Below are 14,457 nucleotides of genomic sequence, written 5' to 3' on the forward strand. Positions count from 1 at the left end.
AAAAAACCAACTTAATATTGAAATTTTTAAATTATAGGGAATTAATTCAGTCTAATTTCTTTGAAATATATTAAATAACTTTAAGTAGGTCAGTTAAGTTTGACCTTTTAAGAACTCTGAGGTGACACACTTGGTTTTAAATAGCCTTGGTTTATATTGGGTGTGCCAACTATTTGTAAGAAATTGGTGATTCTAGACTATTGAAAATCCCCTAAACAAGTGTATGTTATACAGAGATGAAAATATTCTTTTAGCTATCCTTTATTGGTTAGCAATGTATTTTTAATAATAATAAAATAATTAAACTTACTCTAGTTTAAGTTCATATTTAACACAATTTCCAAATCACAAAGGTAAAAAATAATCAGACTTATACCTGAGTTAAAACTAGTACCACATAACCAATAACATATAGCATAATAAAAATATGCTAAATGATTCTACATACAGTTTCACCTAGAATGAGTTTTGAGAGTATAGCCCTTATATTCCTCACTCCCCTCCACTATGAAAATATGTCCTTACGATCTACCACTATTTTAAGAATAGAGAACCTATGCTGCAGCCCACTATTTATCACTAGTTATTCCTCCATCCTCTTCCCCCACAAAATCCTATAATCCCAACTCCAATTCTAAATAGTTTTTTATTGTCAGATATGAACTGTTGGATTTTTTAAACTTGTCCATGTATTTTAATGCTAACTATATACTCTCTGGAAAACAGATGCTCAAGTCCATAGTTAGGTAAAAGGTGGTAGACTTAATTCTCCTAGATGTACAGTCATTCCCGGGCATTGTGAAAAACTTAAAGATAAACTTAAATACAAAGTTTCTTTTCTTTTTAATTACAGTTTGCATTCAGTACTACTTTGTATTAGTTTCAGGTATACAGTATAATGATTAGACCTTTATACAATTTATAAAATGATCCTCCCACTAATCCTAGTACCTACCTGGCACTGTATACAGTTATTACAATATTATTGACTTTATTTGCTACACTATACTTTACATCCCTGTGACTACTTTGCACTCCTTAATCCCTGCATCATTTTCACTACACCAACCCACCTCTTATCTAGCAACCCTCAGTTTGTTTTCTGTGTCTATGAGTCTGTTTCTACTTGGTTTATTTTGTTCTTTAGATTCCACATATAAATGAAATCATATGATATTTATCTTTCTCTGACTGACTGATTTCACTAGCATAATACCCTCTAGGTCCATCCATGTTATTGCAAAGTAAGATTTTATTCTTTTTTATGGCTGAGTAATGTTCCATTGTGTATATATAGCCCCACTTCTTTATCTATTTGTGCATGGATGGGCACTTGAGTTGCTTCTATATCTTGCCTATTGCAAATAACTCTACAGTGAACATAGGGGTGCATATATCTTTTTGAATTAGTTTTTGGGATTTCTTCAAACATATATCCGGAAGTATAACTGCTGGGTTATATGGTACTTCTATTTTTAGTTTTTTGAAGAATCTTCATACTGTTTTCCGTAGTGACTGCACCAATTTGCAATTCCAACTGTGCATTAGTGTCCTATTTTCTTCATATTCTCATCAACATTTGTTGTTTACTAATTTATTGATGATAGCCACTCTGAAAAATGTGAGATAATGTCTTATTGTGGTGTTAATTTGCATTTCTGTGATAATTAGTGACACTGGGCATCTTTTCATATGTCTCTTGGTCATTTGTATGTCCTCTTGAAGAAATGTCTTTCAGGCCTTCTGCCCATTCTCAATTGTTTAAATGTTTTATGTTGAGTTGTATGAGTTCTTTATTAATTGTGTCTATTAACCTCTTATAGAATGTATCATTAACAAATATATTTTCCCTTTCCCATTCAGTATGTTGACTTTTCATTTTGTTGATCATTTCCTTTGCTACACAAAAATTTTTAGTTTTACTTTTAAGGTCACTAAGGTATGTGAAGTACCACCTCAGCTCAGCTAATTCTTTACAAAACTCTGAAAAGTTAAAAAATATTTAGGTGGTAAGATGTTCAAATTATCATTAGCATGTTTTAATAATGGTTTTACTTCAGCACTTTATCGAATCCCAGTTTAATATTACCAAATTTATTCTGAGTTTGCCTTGAAGACAACAAACATCTACCACAGGTTATTTCTTTACATAAAAAGTCTAGTCGGTGACCAAGTAAAGAAAACAAGAGCTTCCTTTTTCTTTACATATTTGGGAGCTTACCTTTATATTTATAAGACTGGTATTTTACAAAGTGAACAAGAGGGGTAAAGGAAGAGAAACTAGGAGAAAAATAAACAGTTCAAAGCATAGGGTTTATTAAATTCAGCATTATATTAGTTGGTGTGAACTTTATTTTATTTTTTGTGTATTTTATTGAATGTATTGGGGTCATATTGGTTAATAAAATTATATAGGTTTCTGGAGTATAATTCTATAAAACATCTGTTTATAGTACTGTGTGTTCACCACCCCTATTCAAGTTTCCTTCTATCATTACTTATTCCCCCCTTTACCCTCTTCTACCTTCCCCATCTCCCTTTCCTCTGGTAATCACCATCTTGTTGTCTATGCCTATGAGATTTAGGGGGGGTTATTTGCTTACTTTACATTTTTACCCAGCTCCCCAACACCCCTCCATGCTGAGAGCAGCCAGTCTATTCTCTGTATCTATGAGTCTGTTTCTGTTTTGTTTGTTAGTTTATTTTGTTCATTATATTCCACATATAAGTGAAATCATATGGTATTTGTCTTTCTCTGACTGGCTTATTTCACTTAGCATAATACTCTCCAGGTCCATCCATGCTGCCACAAAGGGTAAGATTTCCTTCTTTTTTTACAGCCAAGTAGTATTCTATTGTGTAAATGCACCACCTTCCAATCATTATCATGTAATTAAACATCATAGCTAATTATAATTAATTCACATTTTTCTCTGAAGTAATACATATTCTGCAAAGTTCTTAAAATTATTATTTTTTTATTTTAACTTTCCCAAGTTACATAAAATACATTTCACTTGAAGAAACGTGTTGTCTCTAAATATTGTCAACATCATTCCCAAACATTTCTGATGAATAACTTCTAAAACTATAATTTCCCTTCAGATGGTGAAACTATCAGAATTATTCTATCAATCTACTTTATAATTTAGAGACAATCAATAAGCAAAGCATCTTAGTTGTTTGCCTGCAATCTAATAATTCTCAAGTGGTTGAAATTATATGAAATATTAAAGAGTTTACTGATCATGCATTATGTTCAAATTGAATAACTTTCCATTTTATCTTCATGTTCTGTTACCAAAGGCAGACCTCCTGCTACGATCACAGTCTATGAATGACTCTGAAGGAGACAAACTACGAAGAAGGAAATTATCATTTGATAGTGAAGGAGAGACAGGTAATTCATCCTATTTATAAAGTTGAAATGTAGAGCATGTTGTTATTAGCTCTTCTTACTTAATTGCTCATTATACTTCTGATTTCAAAGGGAAACTTTATTTGGGTTTTAGAAAGGCAAATCCTTTGCTTCTTTTCATAGCTAATGATATGGTTTCTAACTGACAGCTTTCAGTGATGTCATTCAGCAAAGCCATCTGATGTCTACAAAGACATCACAGATGAAGAAATAGATTGGTTTTGATTTTAAAGAAGCCAATTAATAACAATGGACTAGCTCTGCCTCAGAGTTCCGAACTGGGTGATCTGGAGGGAAGACTCTCCTTGTGGGCCAAAAGCTCAATTCTCTCACACACATGAATGATGATATTTGCTGGTTCTGTTTATCCCCAAATCCTCTGAGACACTTGCCACTCCTGTCCTCTCTAGGTTCTTCTGGCCTTTTAACTATTCTTTATGTTCTACTCATACTTACAATAAATATACATTTAACACTTCACATTTTTAAAGACCTACCCCATTTCTGAGAAACAAATTGTGTAAAACAGGCCTTGCCCTCTGTAGGAAGAGACATGACCCACGCTCTATCATTTCAAATAGAAGTAGTAGGTGCTGTAACCAGGTTAAGCACACCTCATTGGGAACCCAAATGAGGCTACATCTAATTGTGCCTGGCCAGATGGGAGGAGGCTTTCCTTAAGGAGCGTCCACTCTTGCCCCATGCTGATCCAACAGACACTCTAGTCTTTACCTTATTTGGCCTGTCAGCAGAATCACTGTAAACCAAGTTCTTTCTTCTTGTATATTCTGCTCTTGGCATCTGTGGCACTGCACTCTTCCTACTTGCCTCCTATTTGCACTAACTCCCTGACTATGACTATAGGATTATTATCTTCTAAACTGGTCCATTAGTTATTAGAGTTTCTCAAGGCATGGCCCTAGGCCCTCTTCTCTTCATATTCTATATCATACTCTTTCTCTGGGTCATTTTATGTATGCCTACAGTTTTATTATATTCTTACATAGGAAATGTACATAATTACTTCTTAATCCCAGACCATCTAAACTTTGTCTCATACTTCTATCTATTAAACCATAAACTTGAAATCTCAAAAGCAGCTTAAACTAAAGATTTTGTAAGCTGAACTCATGACATCTCCCTGGAAACCTGCCTCTCCATCAGTTGCTAGGTTGCTAAATAGCACCATCATAAATCAGTTGCACAAGCCAGATATCTACTTAGGCTCTCAACCTCTCCATCAACTCTGGCAACAAGTCTTATTGTTATTACCTCCAATACATCTCCATTTAGTCATCAAATTAGGTCATTTTTGGTATACTTCTTTCCATTTTCATAGCCACAACTCTGAGCCAAGTTACCATAATCTGTTACTTGGAATACTGAAATAGCATGCTAATTTGCCTTGCCTCTGTTTGATCAATTCTCCTTGCCGGAAAAAATGGTAACATTTTTTCTAAATGCATTTATGTTTATGTCACCCACATATTTAAAGCCCTTTAAGGTCTTTCCATGTCCTAAAATCTTAATAAGGTGGTCTATAGCTACCTCTTCAATTTGATCTACTACCACCCTTTCTATCACTACTTAACCTGGCCTTCCATGATCAACTTCTCTTTTTTGTAGCATTCCAATTGTATTCTATATTTATTTGCATTATTATTTCATAGGTATTTTCTGCCTTTAGATCATAAGCCCCATGAAGGTGGTAAATATTTATTCACCTTTCAGTATTTGCTACATCACAAGCGTTCAACAAATATTTGTTGAAACAATGAATAAATTCAAAAAAACAAAATGCACACAACTTCCTTTTGATTCTCCTCCTTTTACCTTCTTAATCCAAGTTTTTTCTCATCCTTCTTCTTTCTGAATTCTCTCCTTAGAGGAGCTCATCTACTTGCTTCAACTTGCTCTATATTTCAAGTGAACTAAACTGCCCTCTCATCAATGTAAATTGTTTCTGTGTTTTTGCCTATATTATCAATACAGACAGATCTGATCAGATCACTGGGGAGGAGGAAGGAGGGGCCCAGGCATTTGTAAACAGTCTAGGATGTGATTGGCTGAGAAGCTGAATGCCTCCAGAGTGCATAAAATTACGGGCCAGAAGGATTTAAAATAAAAGAAGGCAGGGACTGATTCTCCTGCTCTTCTTCCTCAAGAATGTCTGGATATTCCCGCTGCAGCTGCCTGTGTTTCTCAATTGGCAGCATTTTGGATGAGGAGGAACTCAGGCACAGCCTCTGCCTGGCAGAGGGTGACAGGGTTATTCTTTGTTGGGTGTTCTAAAGGGGATAAGCTCTGAGGTAGAGGCCTGACATTCTTCAAAAGTTGTCATTTTTGTATTTTATAAACTAATCCTATAGAAATAAGATAATTAAAAACTAACAGGGGGAATAGTAGGGTAATTCAGGTGTTAAAGATTTTAGTCTTAATTGACAGCCCTAAGTGATTAAAGCTGTAACTAATGTATGTAGAAAGCTGTTATTGCAAAATTGTGTAGCTTTTGAATAAAGACTCCTTTCCTTTATCAACAAACCTTTGCCTCCAGAATTTTGTCTACAGAGTGGTGGCAGGCAGGAGGACCCACTTGCTGTTCACTAACACTGTTATCTTAATTGATTTCACCTCCCTGTCCTCAAAGACACACACATGCACAACCAGAGCACACAATTTCTCAACCACTAAAATTACATTTTTTGTCAATGTTAATCTCGAATTATATATTCAATATACACTCATTCTTGATTTCTTCAAATGTATAGTCTTTCTTTCTCTTATGAATTCCTGAGGCACTTTCCTCTTGGTTACAGGTATATTTGCCCATTTTTTTCTACCAAACTATAGATTCCTTTAAAAAAAAATAACATAATGTTTGTTGAATTAGAATAATTATTGAATCTTCTGGCTGATTATGGAATAATAAACCACCACAGATAGTTGATAACTTATTTATGTACTGTCCTTTATTATTCTTTCAGTGTTTTTTTCTTTTTTTCTTTTTTAGGAAATGCGTATTAATTTTATTTTTTAATTTTTCAATTATTTTTATTGTATTTTTTCACATTACCATTTAGTTCCCTTTTACCCAGCAATCACTGCTATTGTCCATGTCCATCAGTCCTTTTTCCTTTTGGCTAAATCCCTCCACTCCATAATCTCCCCTCCCCAGCTGTCATCCTGCTCTCTATCTGAGTCTGTCCTTTAAGATTTGCTGTACATATTTAGGTGCTCCTGTGTTGGGTACATAGATGTATGTAGGGTTGTATCCTCTTGTTGGATTGTTCCCTTTATCATTATGTAGTGTTCTTCTTTGTCTCTTACTATAGCCTTAGTTTTAAAGTGTGTTTTGTAGGATATAGGTACTGCTACCAACTTCAGCCTTTTTTTCTTTCCATTTGTATGCAATATCTATTTTCATCCCTTTCATTTTAGTCTTTGTGTATCTTTCTATCTGTCTTGTTTTCTTATCCATTCAGCTACCCTATGTCATTTCATTAGATAGAGCATTTAATCCATTTGTATTTAAGGTAATTATGGATAGATATGTAATTAGTGTCACTGTATTGTTAGACTATTTTCATCTTTTTTTCTTTTTCTTTTTTCTTCTTCCTCTTCTTCTTCTTCTCCTTCTCCTTCTTTTCTTCTTCAAGCAAGCAAGCATTTAACATTTGTTGTAGTACTGCTTTGGTTTTAACAAGCTCCTTTAGTGTTTCTTGTCTGGAAAGCTCCTCATTTCTCTTTCAATATTAAACAATAGCCTTGCTAGATAAAGTAGCCTTGGGTGTAGGTCCTTGCTTTTCATCACCTTGAATATTTTACTCCATTCCCTTCTGACTTAGAATATTTCTTTTGAGTAATCAGATGACAGTCTAATTGGTGCTCTCTTGTATGTAACCACCTGCTTCTCTCTTTAAGCTTTTAATATTCTCTCTTTGTCATTTAATCCTTGTCATTTTAATTTGGATGTGTTTCAGGGTAGGCCTCTCTGGGTCCAACTTATTTGGGTCTCTCTGAGCTTCCTGGACTAGTGTGTTTTTTTTCCACACCGGATTAGGGGAGCTTTTAGTCCTTATTTCTTCAGATAGGTTCTTGATCCCTTGCTTGCTCTCTTCTTCTGGTATTCCCATGATGTAGATGTAGTTATGCTTCATGTTATCCAAAATGTTTCTTAATCTCTCTTCATTTTTAAATTTTTTTATTTTTGCTGCTTTGCCTGGGTGTTTTCTACCTTGTCTTCCAAAACACTGATTCAATCCTCTGCTTCATATAATCTACTGTTTATTCCTTCCAGTATATTTATTTCAGATATTGCTTTCTTTATTTCTGACTGGTCCTTTTCTATGGCTTCTATGTCTTTTTTTCATGTTTTTGAATATCCTTAGAATCATTCCTCTAAACTCTCTGATAAATTGCTTGTTGCCATTTCATCTAGCTTTTTTCTGGAAAATTCTATTGTTCTTTCATTTAGGTTCTGTTTCTTTGCCTTCCCATGTTGGCTTCTTCTTTGTATTTGTTTCTATGTACTGGGAAGATATACAAAGACTATGGTGTAGGACTTTGTCAGGTGCTACTTGTGACTGGCCCTGGTCAACCTGTTGCTGCTCCAAGCTATCAGTGAGCCACAGCATGTGGCTCCATCTGCTAGATCTGTTTGTGTGCAGAAAGAACCAGGATGCTCACCAAGGCCAGCTTTTATCATCACCAGGCCCTGGGAGGGTAGCTGAAGTCTTCTAGAGCCCCCAGAGATCAGCCTTAGTTGTTAAACTAATCAATCATATAGATGTAAGCTGTAATCAGCAGTCTGGCTCAAACTCTGCAGGGTAGGGTAGAGTAATTACTGCAGGCAGGACTATTGCTTCTCCTCAAGCTGATGCTACTTGGAGGGGAGTGCTCTGTCTGGGAAAGATGGCTTCTTCAGGATGGGGAATAACTCAACACAAGTATCCTGGTGGCTGTTCCTTCAGTTCTCTCCCCAGAACCACCAACCCCAGGCTCTCCTCAAGTGTCTCCAGTTTACTCAGTCCTCCCTCTGCCAGAACCCAGGGTAAGTGACTATAAACAAAATTTTGTGTATTGGCCCTTTAAGAGGCTCTCTGAGTCTCTAGCTGCCTCTCCCTCACAGACAGAAACCCTGTGGCTTTTCACAGATGGATGTTATCTGAGTTCATTTCCAGCTCTGGTAATGAGCCCAGCTTGGGGTTTAAATCCCACACTTCTCAGGGGGAACCCCCCAGCCACTGAAATATCCCTCCAGAATTTCAGCTGTCATCTATGGTATCCCAGTCAGCCCTCTCAGGCCTCCCTCACACTTCCTGCCAGTCTCATTGTGATGAAGGAAGTGGTTTCTTCTGTCTGTCTGTGGTTATAAGGCTTCTCTCCAGTTAGTGTTCTGTTGGTTATTTAGGGTAATTTCTTTACAATTTAGTTGTAATTCCAGATTAGTCCTAGGAGGAGATTAGTGTAGCTTCAGCTTACTCCTCTTCCATCTTGGATATCAGTAACTTTTTTCCACAATCAGGGCCATTACTACCAATTTGTTCTTCTATAGACTTAATCTAAATTTCTTATCCTGAAGCTAATCTCTTATTCGATATTGCTAGAAGTAAAAAACAGCTTGCCAATGTTGTCTATATAATAATGTCTGCCAAACAGTTGAAGATTAAACCTCCTTTTAACCTTGTTTCATTTCCTCATTCTTGGGCTAAATAATCTAATATTTTTATTACTGGTGAGGTCCTGAAAGAATGTTGCAATTTACGCTGTACTCATACAACTAGATAGTTCTACTGATTCTGAAAAGTTTCCCCCCAATCACAGACTTAGTCTATAAGACCATTTTCTATAAAGTGTAGATGGTAAGGGATTTGCCTACCTCCCTGAAGTTCTTCAACGTTTCCTGCTACTTCAGTGAGTAAGCATGATTAAGTTAATATGAAAACATATTAACTCCAGTTATCCTGAGCCTCATAGTCTATTCGAGGCTTCAGGATTCCATGGTGCTATAGAGAAGTGTAAAAGTTGCTCTGAGAAGTTGGCCACCCATTCTCTACTTCTTGATATAGAATCAATATCCAGGAGAAAAACATACATATATATATATATATATATATATATATATATATATATATATAAAAAATAGAGAACTTTCAGAAAATAATTAATACTAAATGACGTGGGGCTACATAAACTAAAAGCAACTTATGAAAAACATTGATTATTTTAAGACTTAGTTTACTGCTCATATGAAACAATACCTTGAAGGCAGACATCCAAGACCACTGATTGTGAATTAATCAGGAGAAGCATCAAGAACCAGAGGGAAGAATGCAAGGCTGGACACTGGAGGCAGACAGAGGTTGAGTCTTGTGTTGCCTCTCACTACTTACCTACTCAACAAGGCACTGGAATTCTTATTGCTTCAGTCCTCATTTCTCCCCACTGCCATTCCAGTCTTTCCTACTGCTTGGTGCTAAGGAACTTGTATTCAAAAAGACACATTTAAAAAGAATAGCTATAAATAGAACCTCTGGCAAGTTGACTTGAGCAAACAGAAGCTCAACATATTAGATCATTTCTCTCTTAAAATGCATTTATTGATCAAAGTGGTTTGTCCTCATGAGCTTCACATTTCTTCTGGAAAAATAAACTCATTTCCCAACAGGAAAGAGCTGTCAGTTCAGTTCTAAATTTAAGGACATCTTGTATTTTTTTAATGTGTCTTCTAGTCAGTTCTCTTTCCTTCCTATACTTCTGGCATGGAGGTGCCCAGGACCTTCCTAATTTTACAAGGGACATTGTCCAAGGAGGTTCTATAGTGCCTGATATGGAAGGAAAATGGTATTGTTACAGAAAGTGAAGAATAAAAACAAATCTTTAATGACCTATTTAGTACACACAAGCATTTATAACATGATTAGGTAGTATAGAAATAAATGAGGTATAGCCATTTGGAAGATGTTGAAAATAGTCTCTAACTAGTCTTCAAAGTTAGATCTGATTGTATATATTTCAGAGTGTGTCAATATGACCCATTGATTATGGAAATATTTCTTTTAAAATTTTATGTTCTTTATATCTTATAATATAGATAATATATTAATACAATAGAATGTACAGGATGTGGCAAAAGTAGATTTACAGTTGTTTCTATGGAGAATAATGCAATAATTAATAAATAATAATACAAGAATAAAGTATGTTTTGTGTTCTCACAACTGTAGACCCACTTTGCCCCACCCTGCATAATGGCAAATGAGATACAAATACACACCCACATACACATATATTTTTTACCAATAACATTTTTGTGGCCAAATATTTAGAATATCCTGCTCAACTCTTTCCAGGGATGGAAAATTCAGTATCAAAGTAGTTACTAACGACTGATTTAAGGATCCAATAACCCTTCATCAAGAGAATTAGCCAGTGAGCACTGCACTGTATAACAGGTCTGAAAAACAGGGGGAAAGTAAAACACTGTTCAAGATGCTCCTTTGCCGAGCAAAGGGGTAGAAATTAAAGTGAATAGAATATTCATCATCCTCTTTCCACTGGAGTCAGTGGCGCCACACATTCCTTTGAGAACAGGAACCCATTCTGAGACATATTATATATCATAAGACTAGGGAGGGAAGACTGTCGTTTTCTCATTTCCTACCCATATAATTTTTATTAAAATGGGCACTTCTATATATTTCCACTGAAGAAATGTAATGATCCATTAAATGAGAGTAGAAATGTCTTGAACCTATGACACTTTGTATTTCAAAGGATAAGAATAAATTTTATCTCTTTGTAACGCTGTTTTAGTGATTTCACAAGGTCATCCAAAAGTCAATAAGTTTTAAAAGTGTTTCTCAAAATAACTCCTATGAAAGTTATTGAAGTAAGGAGTAAATATGTACATGGTTAAACTTATATTTAGAGCTTAGGCATAATTATAACTTTATTAAATTAAGCCTTTAAATATATTGGTGTTACACTTTGACATTACTTTGGAATGTCTTCTCCAATAACACATAGTAATTAATTTTTCTTATCCATTTCAGCAATATACAAATGTATCTTTATTTTAATTTTTAAGGTAGTTTTGAACTTTTTATCTTGTATTTATGTAGAAAAATGACACTAGTCTTCTTTCAACCTTCTTTGAAACTAGAGAGGAACTAAGGTACTTGAAATCAAATGAAATATGTTTTAGACTTCAGTTTTCTAATAAAATGAATTTTCAAAATGCATCTGACTGAAGAAACGCTCAGCTTATTTCAAAATTGTTACCAGCAGGAAATCTAAAATTCAGTACTGAGAGACACATTAAATGTCTCCCTTTGACCAAAAGATGAGTCTACCTGTGGGGTCTGACAAATAAAAATGGCAATTAATCTGAAAGATTCCATAGAAGATGGAGCACAAGTGTTTCTTCTCAAATTGTTTGAAGTGGAAGAATTTTACATTGTTATTCTTGTATTAGGTGGCTCAGTCACTCCATTGAGACCCTCTTATTCTGTGTTCTTCAATTCATTCTGAACCCAGAGAGACACCCACAAAACCAGTCACAAATGCTTTAGAACTGTGTCCTATGAGAAAGAGGAAGAAGATGAACTCTTAGCCTGCAGAAAAAAAGAATTTTTGAAAACATGGTTTTCAGTCCTCTAAATCGAAAGCAAATTCAAGGCAAAAATTTCTCTTTGTAAAATGATGGAAACAAGTGATTATACAATCTCACTTCTATCAAAGGGGAAAACATTAAACTCTTTCACATTACTGCCCTCAGAATAATATTTCTACATAGAATAAAAAGAGCATTAAGAAAAAAATAGTACCTAATACGATTTAATATCCATCAAGTAATCCACTTTAGGAAAAGGCAGAAATGAAACAGGCCATCAAAATCTAAAAGTACCTGAAAGCTAATTTTAATGCATTTCAGTCCAATTTCATGTATTCCATCAGCCAACCTCCAGGCTAAGCTTGAGTAGTTTCTATTTTTAATCCGCAAATAGATTGTCATTTCAACTTTCATTGTAAATGATGGACCATGAAGCCGGGATTTATTTAGTAGAGAAGAGAAAAATGTTGCGGTTAGAGAAAGTGTTCTTACAGCCAGGGTCCCACCAGCAACTGGCTGGCAGTCAGGCCCAATGAATGCAGAGATAAAGGTGGAAAAATTCTGCTTACACATTGGAACAATTCAAGGATATCAAAGGATTCTTCTTTTTTTTGTGACCCTGCTTTTACATGGAAATTTTGCTAAAGATTTTAGATACTAAGTATAAAAAGTAATTTCCTCCATTTTCCTATAGAATTAAATAATAATCTCTCATTCACCACATTTTCCAAATATTTGTACTGAGTTGAAATCAGCAAATTATAATTCAATTTAACAGTATATGTCAACTGATGGATTTGTCCCTAAGTATCGAAAATTAGACCATAAATTAGTAAACAAGATGGAGGTTCGTGTAGTAGGTGGGACAGAACATTTTACTGGCAATGTGTGAGGATTTAAAAACCCACAGAAAACTTCCTAGACCTGTTACACCAAAGAGACAAAATGGTTTAATAATTTCTGTTACCAATATTCATGTTAGCATTTCCACATTTAGATTAGAACCAAATGAATTGATGGTTAATTCAGTTTGTACTTGATTCTGCTAGAAAAGATGCGGTGAAAGTGAAATAAAAGCGGATTCCAACCCCACTTGCAGCCGGACTGCACAACGGTTCACTTGCTGCAGCAGCAGCAGCAGCAGCAGCAAAACAGCTGCAATTCACTAAGCAGGTGTGAGGGAGGATTAGTTAGAAAAGTGAAGCTTTTCTTTAAAAAAAAAACATTTACTAGCATAAAATTGGAAACTATTGTTGTTTGAGGAATTAAATGATATATTCAGAAAGTGAGGAATATTAATCAGATTTTCAGGAGGGGAGAAGTTAAAAAAGAAAACAGAGGAAGAAATGACAAGAAGGAAGTTTAGAGGCTTAAGGAGGCCTGTGTTAATGACACTGGAGAAAAAGAGTTTGTGTAGGAAGAACCGATGTAAATATTTACAACCAATTAGGTTGGTGGTTGAGTGGAGAAACATAATTGACGCTGAGTAATCAATAATGTCTACAGTGCTGGAAATTGGAAAGGTCTGTGGTCTCAGCCACGAAGGGATCACTGAGCAAGTGTGAACTCTCAAGGAAAATAAATTGAGCAATCAGCTTTTGCTACATTTAACTTTAATTGACAGAACATTAACTCCTTAATAATAATTTTATTGTTATTAACAATAACAATAAATTTTATTGTTAACAATGAGGATGATTTTTAAACTCTATCCATTTTTACCTTCGGTTGCTTTGTGGCTTCTCATATTTTAAATTATGATTTTTTAAATAAAGAAAAAAATCTCTGTTTCATTTCTAAGCCATATGGGAATTTTAAAAAAGTTGGACGTTTCTCTGGAGTGGCCTTAAATCCGTTCATTTGGCCTTCTATAAATAAAGTCAGCACAAGCAGGCAAAGAGTAGGTGGGGACACTGCCTCAACTGTTTCTATAGAAAATGATATACCTACTGGAGTGTGTTGGTTAGTTATTAGCAGTAACCAGATGGAGAATTATGCTGTCTCTCCAGGAGACTAATGGAAACAATTTCTGGGATTTGTCTCTTTGAGTATTTCTTGCTGAAATATGTTCTAACACAACCTTCAGGGCTGAAATTATCCTGACATTTCTGCCTAAAACAGCCTAATGCACTACTGGCTTTAATGTAATTAGGTAAACCTACCTTAATTACTGTATTTAGCTTTATATTCTTTGCAATATGCTACAGAAGCAAACTTCCTGGAATGTCAAGGCCATTCACTACTGTATTGAATTACAGTTAAAATTCAGCCTGTCAGCCTGCAGCACAGGAGGCTTCTAGTTTTGACCTTTGCAATGTGTGAAGGGCTGCCCCAGATGCCAGGGTGTGAACATTTAAAACAAACAAGATGCATCGTGATGATATTTCAGATTTGGGACAGATTTCCCCTCGTTTTTTCATTTTCT

The 14,457-nt window shown here is 35.1% G+C and overlaps 1 protein-coding gene across 1 annotated transcript in view; it reads left to right on the top strand.

Moving 5' to 3' along the window:
- The window catches only part of KCNH7 (potassium voltage-gated channel subfamily H member 7), a 480,501-nt gene that overhangs the window by 449,641 nt on the left and 16,403 nt on the right, over positions 1–14,457 (top strand). Inside the window, 1 exon segment of the mRNA XM_036023387.1 lies at positions 3,307–3,400. Coding sequence (XP_035879280.1) covers positions 3,307–3,400 — 94 coding nt within the window.

The sequence above is a fragment of the Phyllostomus discolor genome, chromosome 4 (genome assembly GCF_004126475.2).
Source record: "Phyllostomus discolor isolate MPI-MPIP mPhyDis1 chromosome 4, mPhyDis1.pri.v3, whole genome shotgun sequence".
Taxonomy (NCBI): domain Eukaryota; kingdom Metazoa; phylum Chordata; class Mammalia; order Chiroptera; family Phyllostomidae; genus Phyllostomus; species Phyllostomus discolor.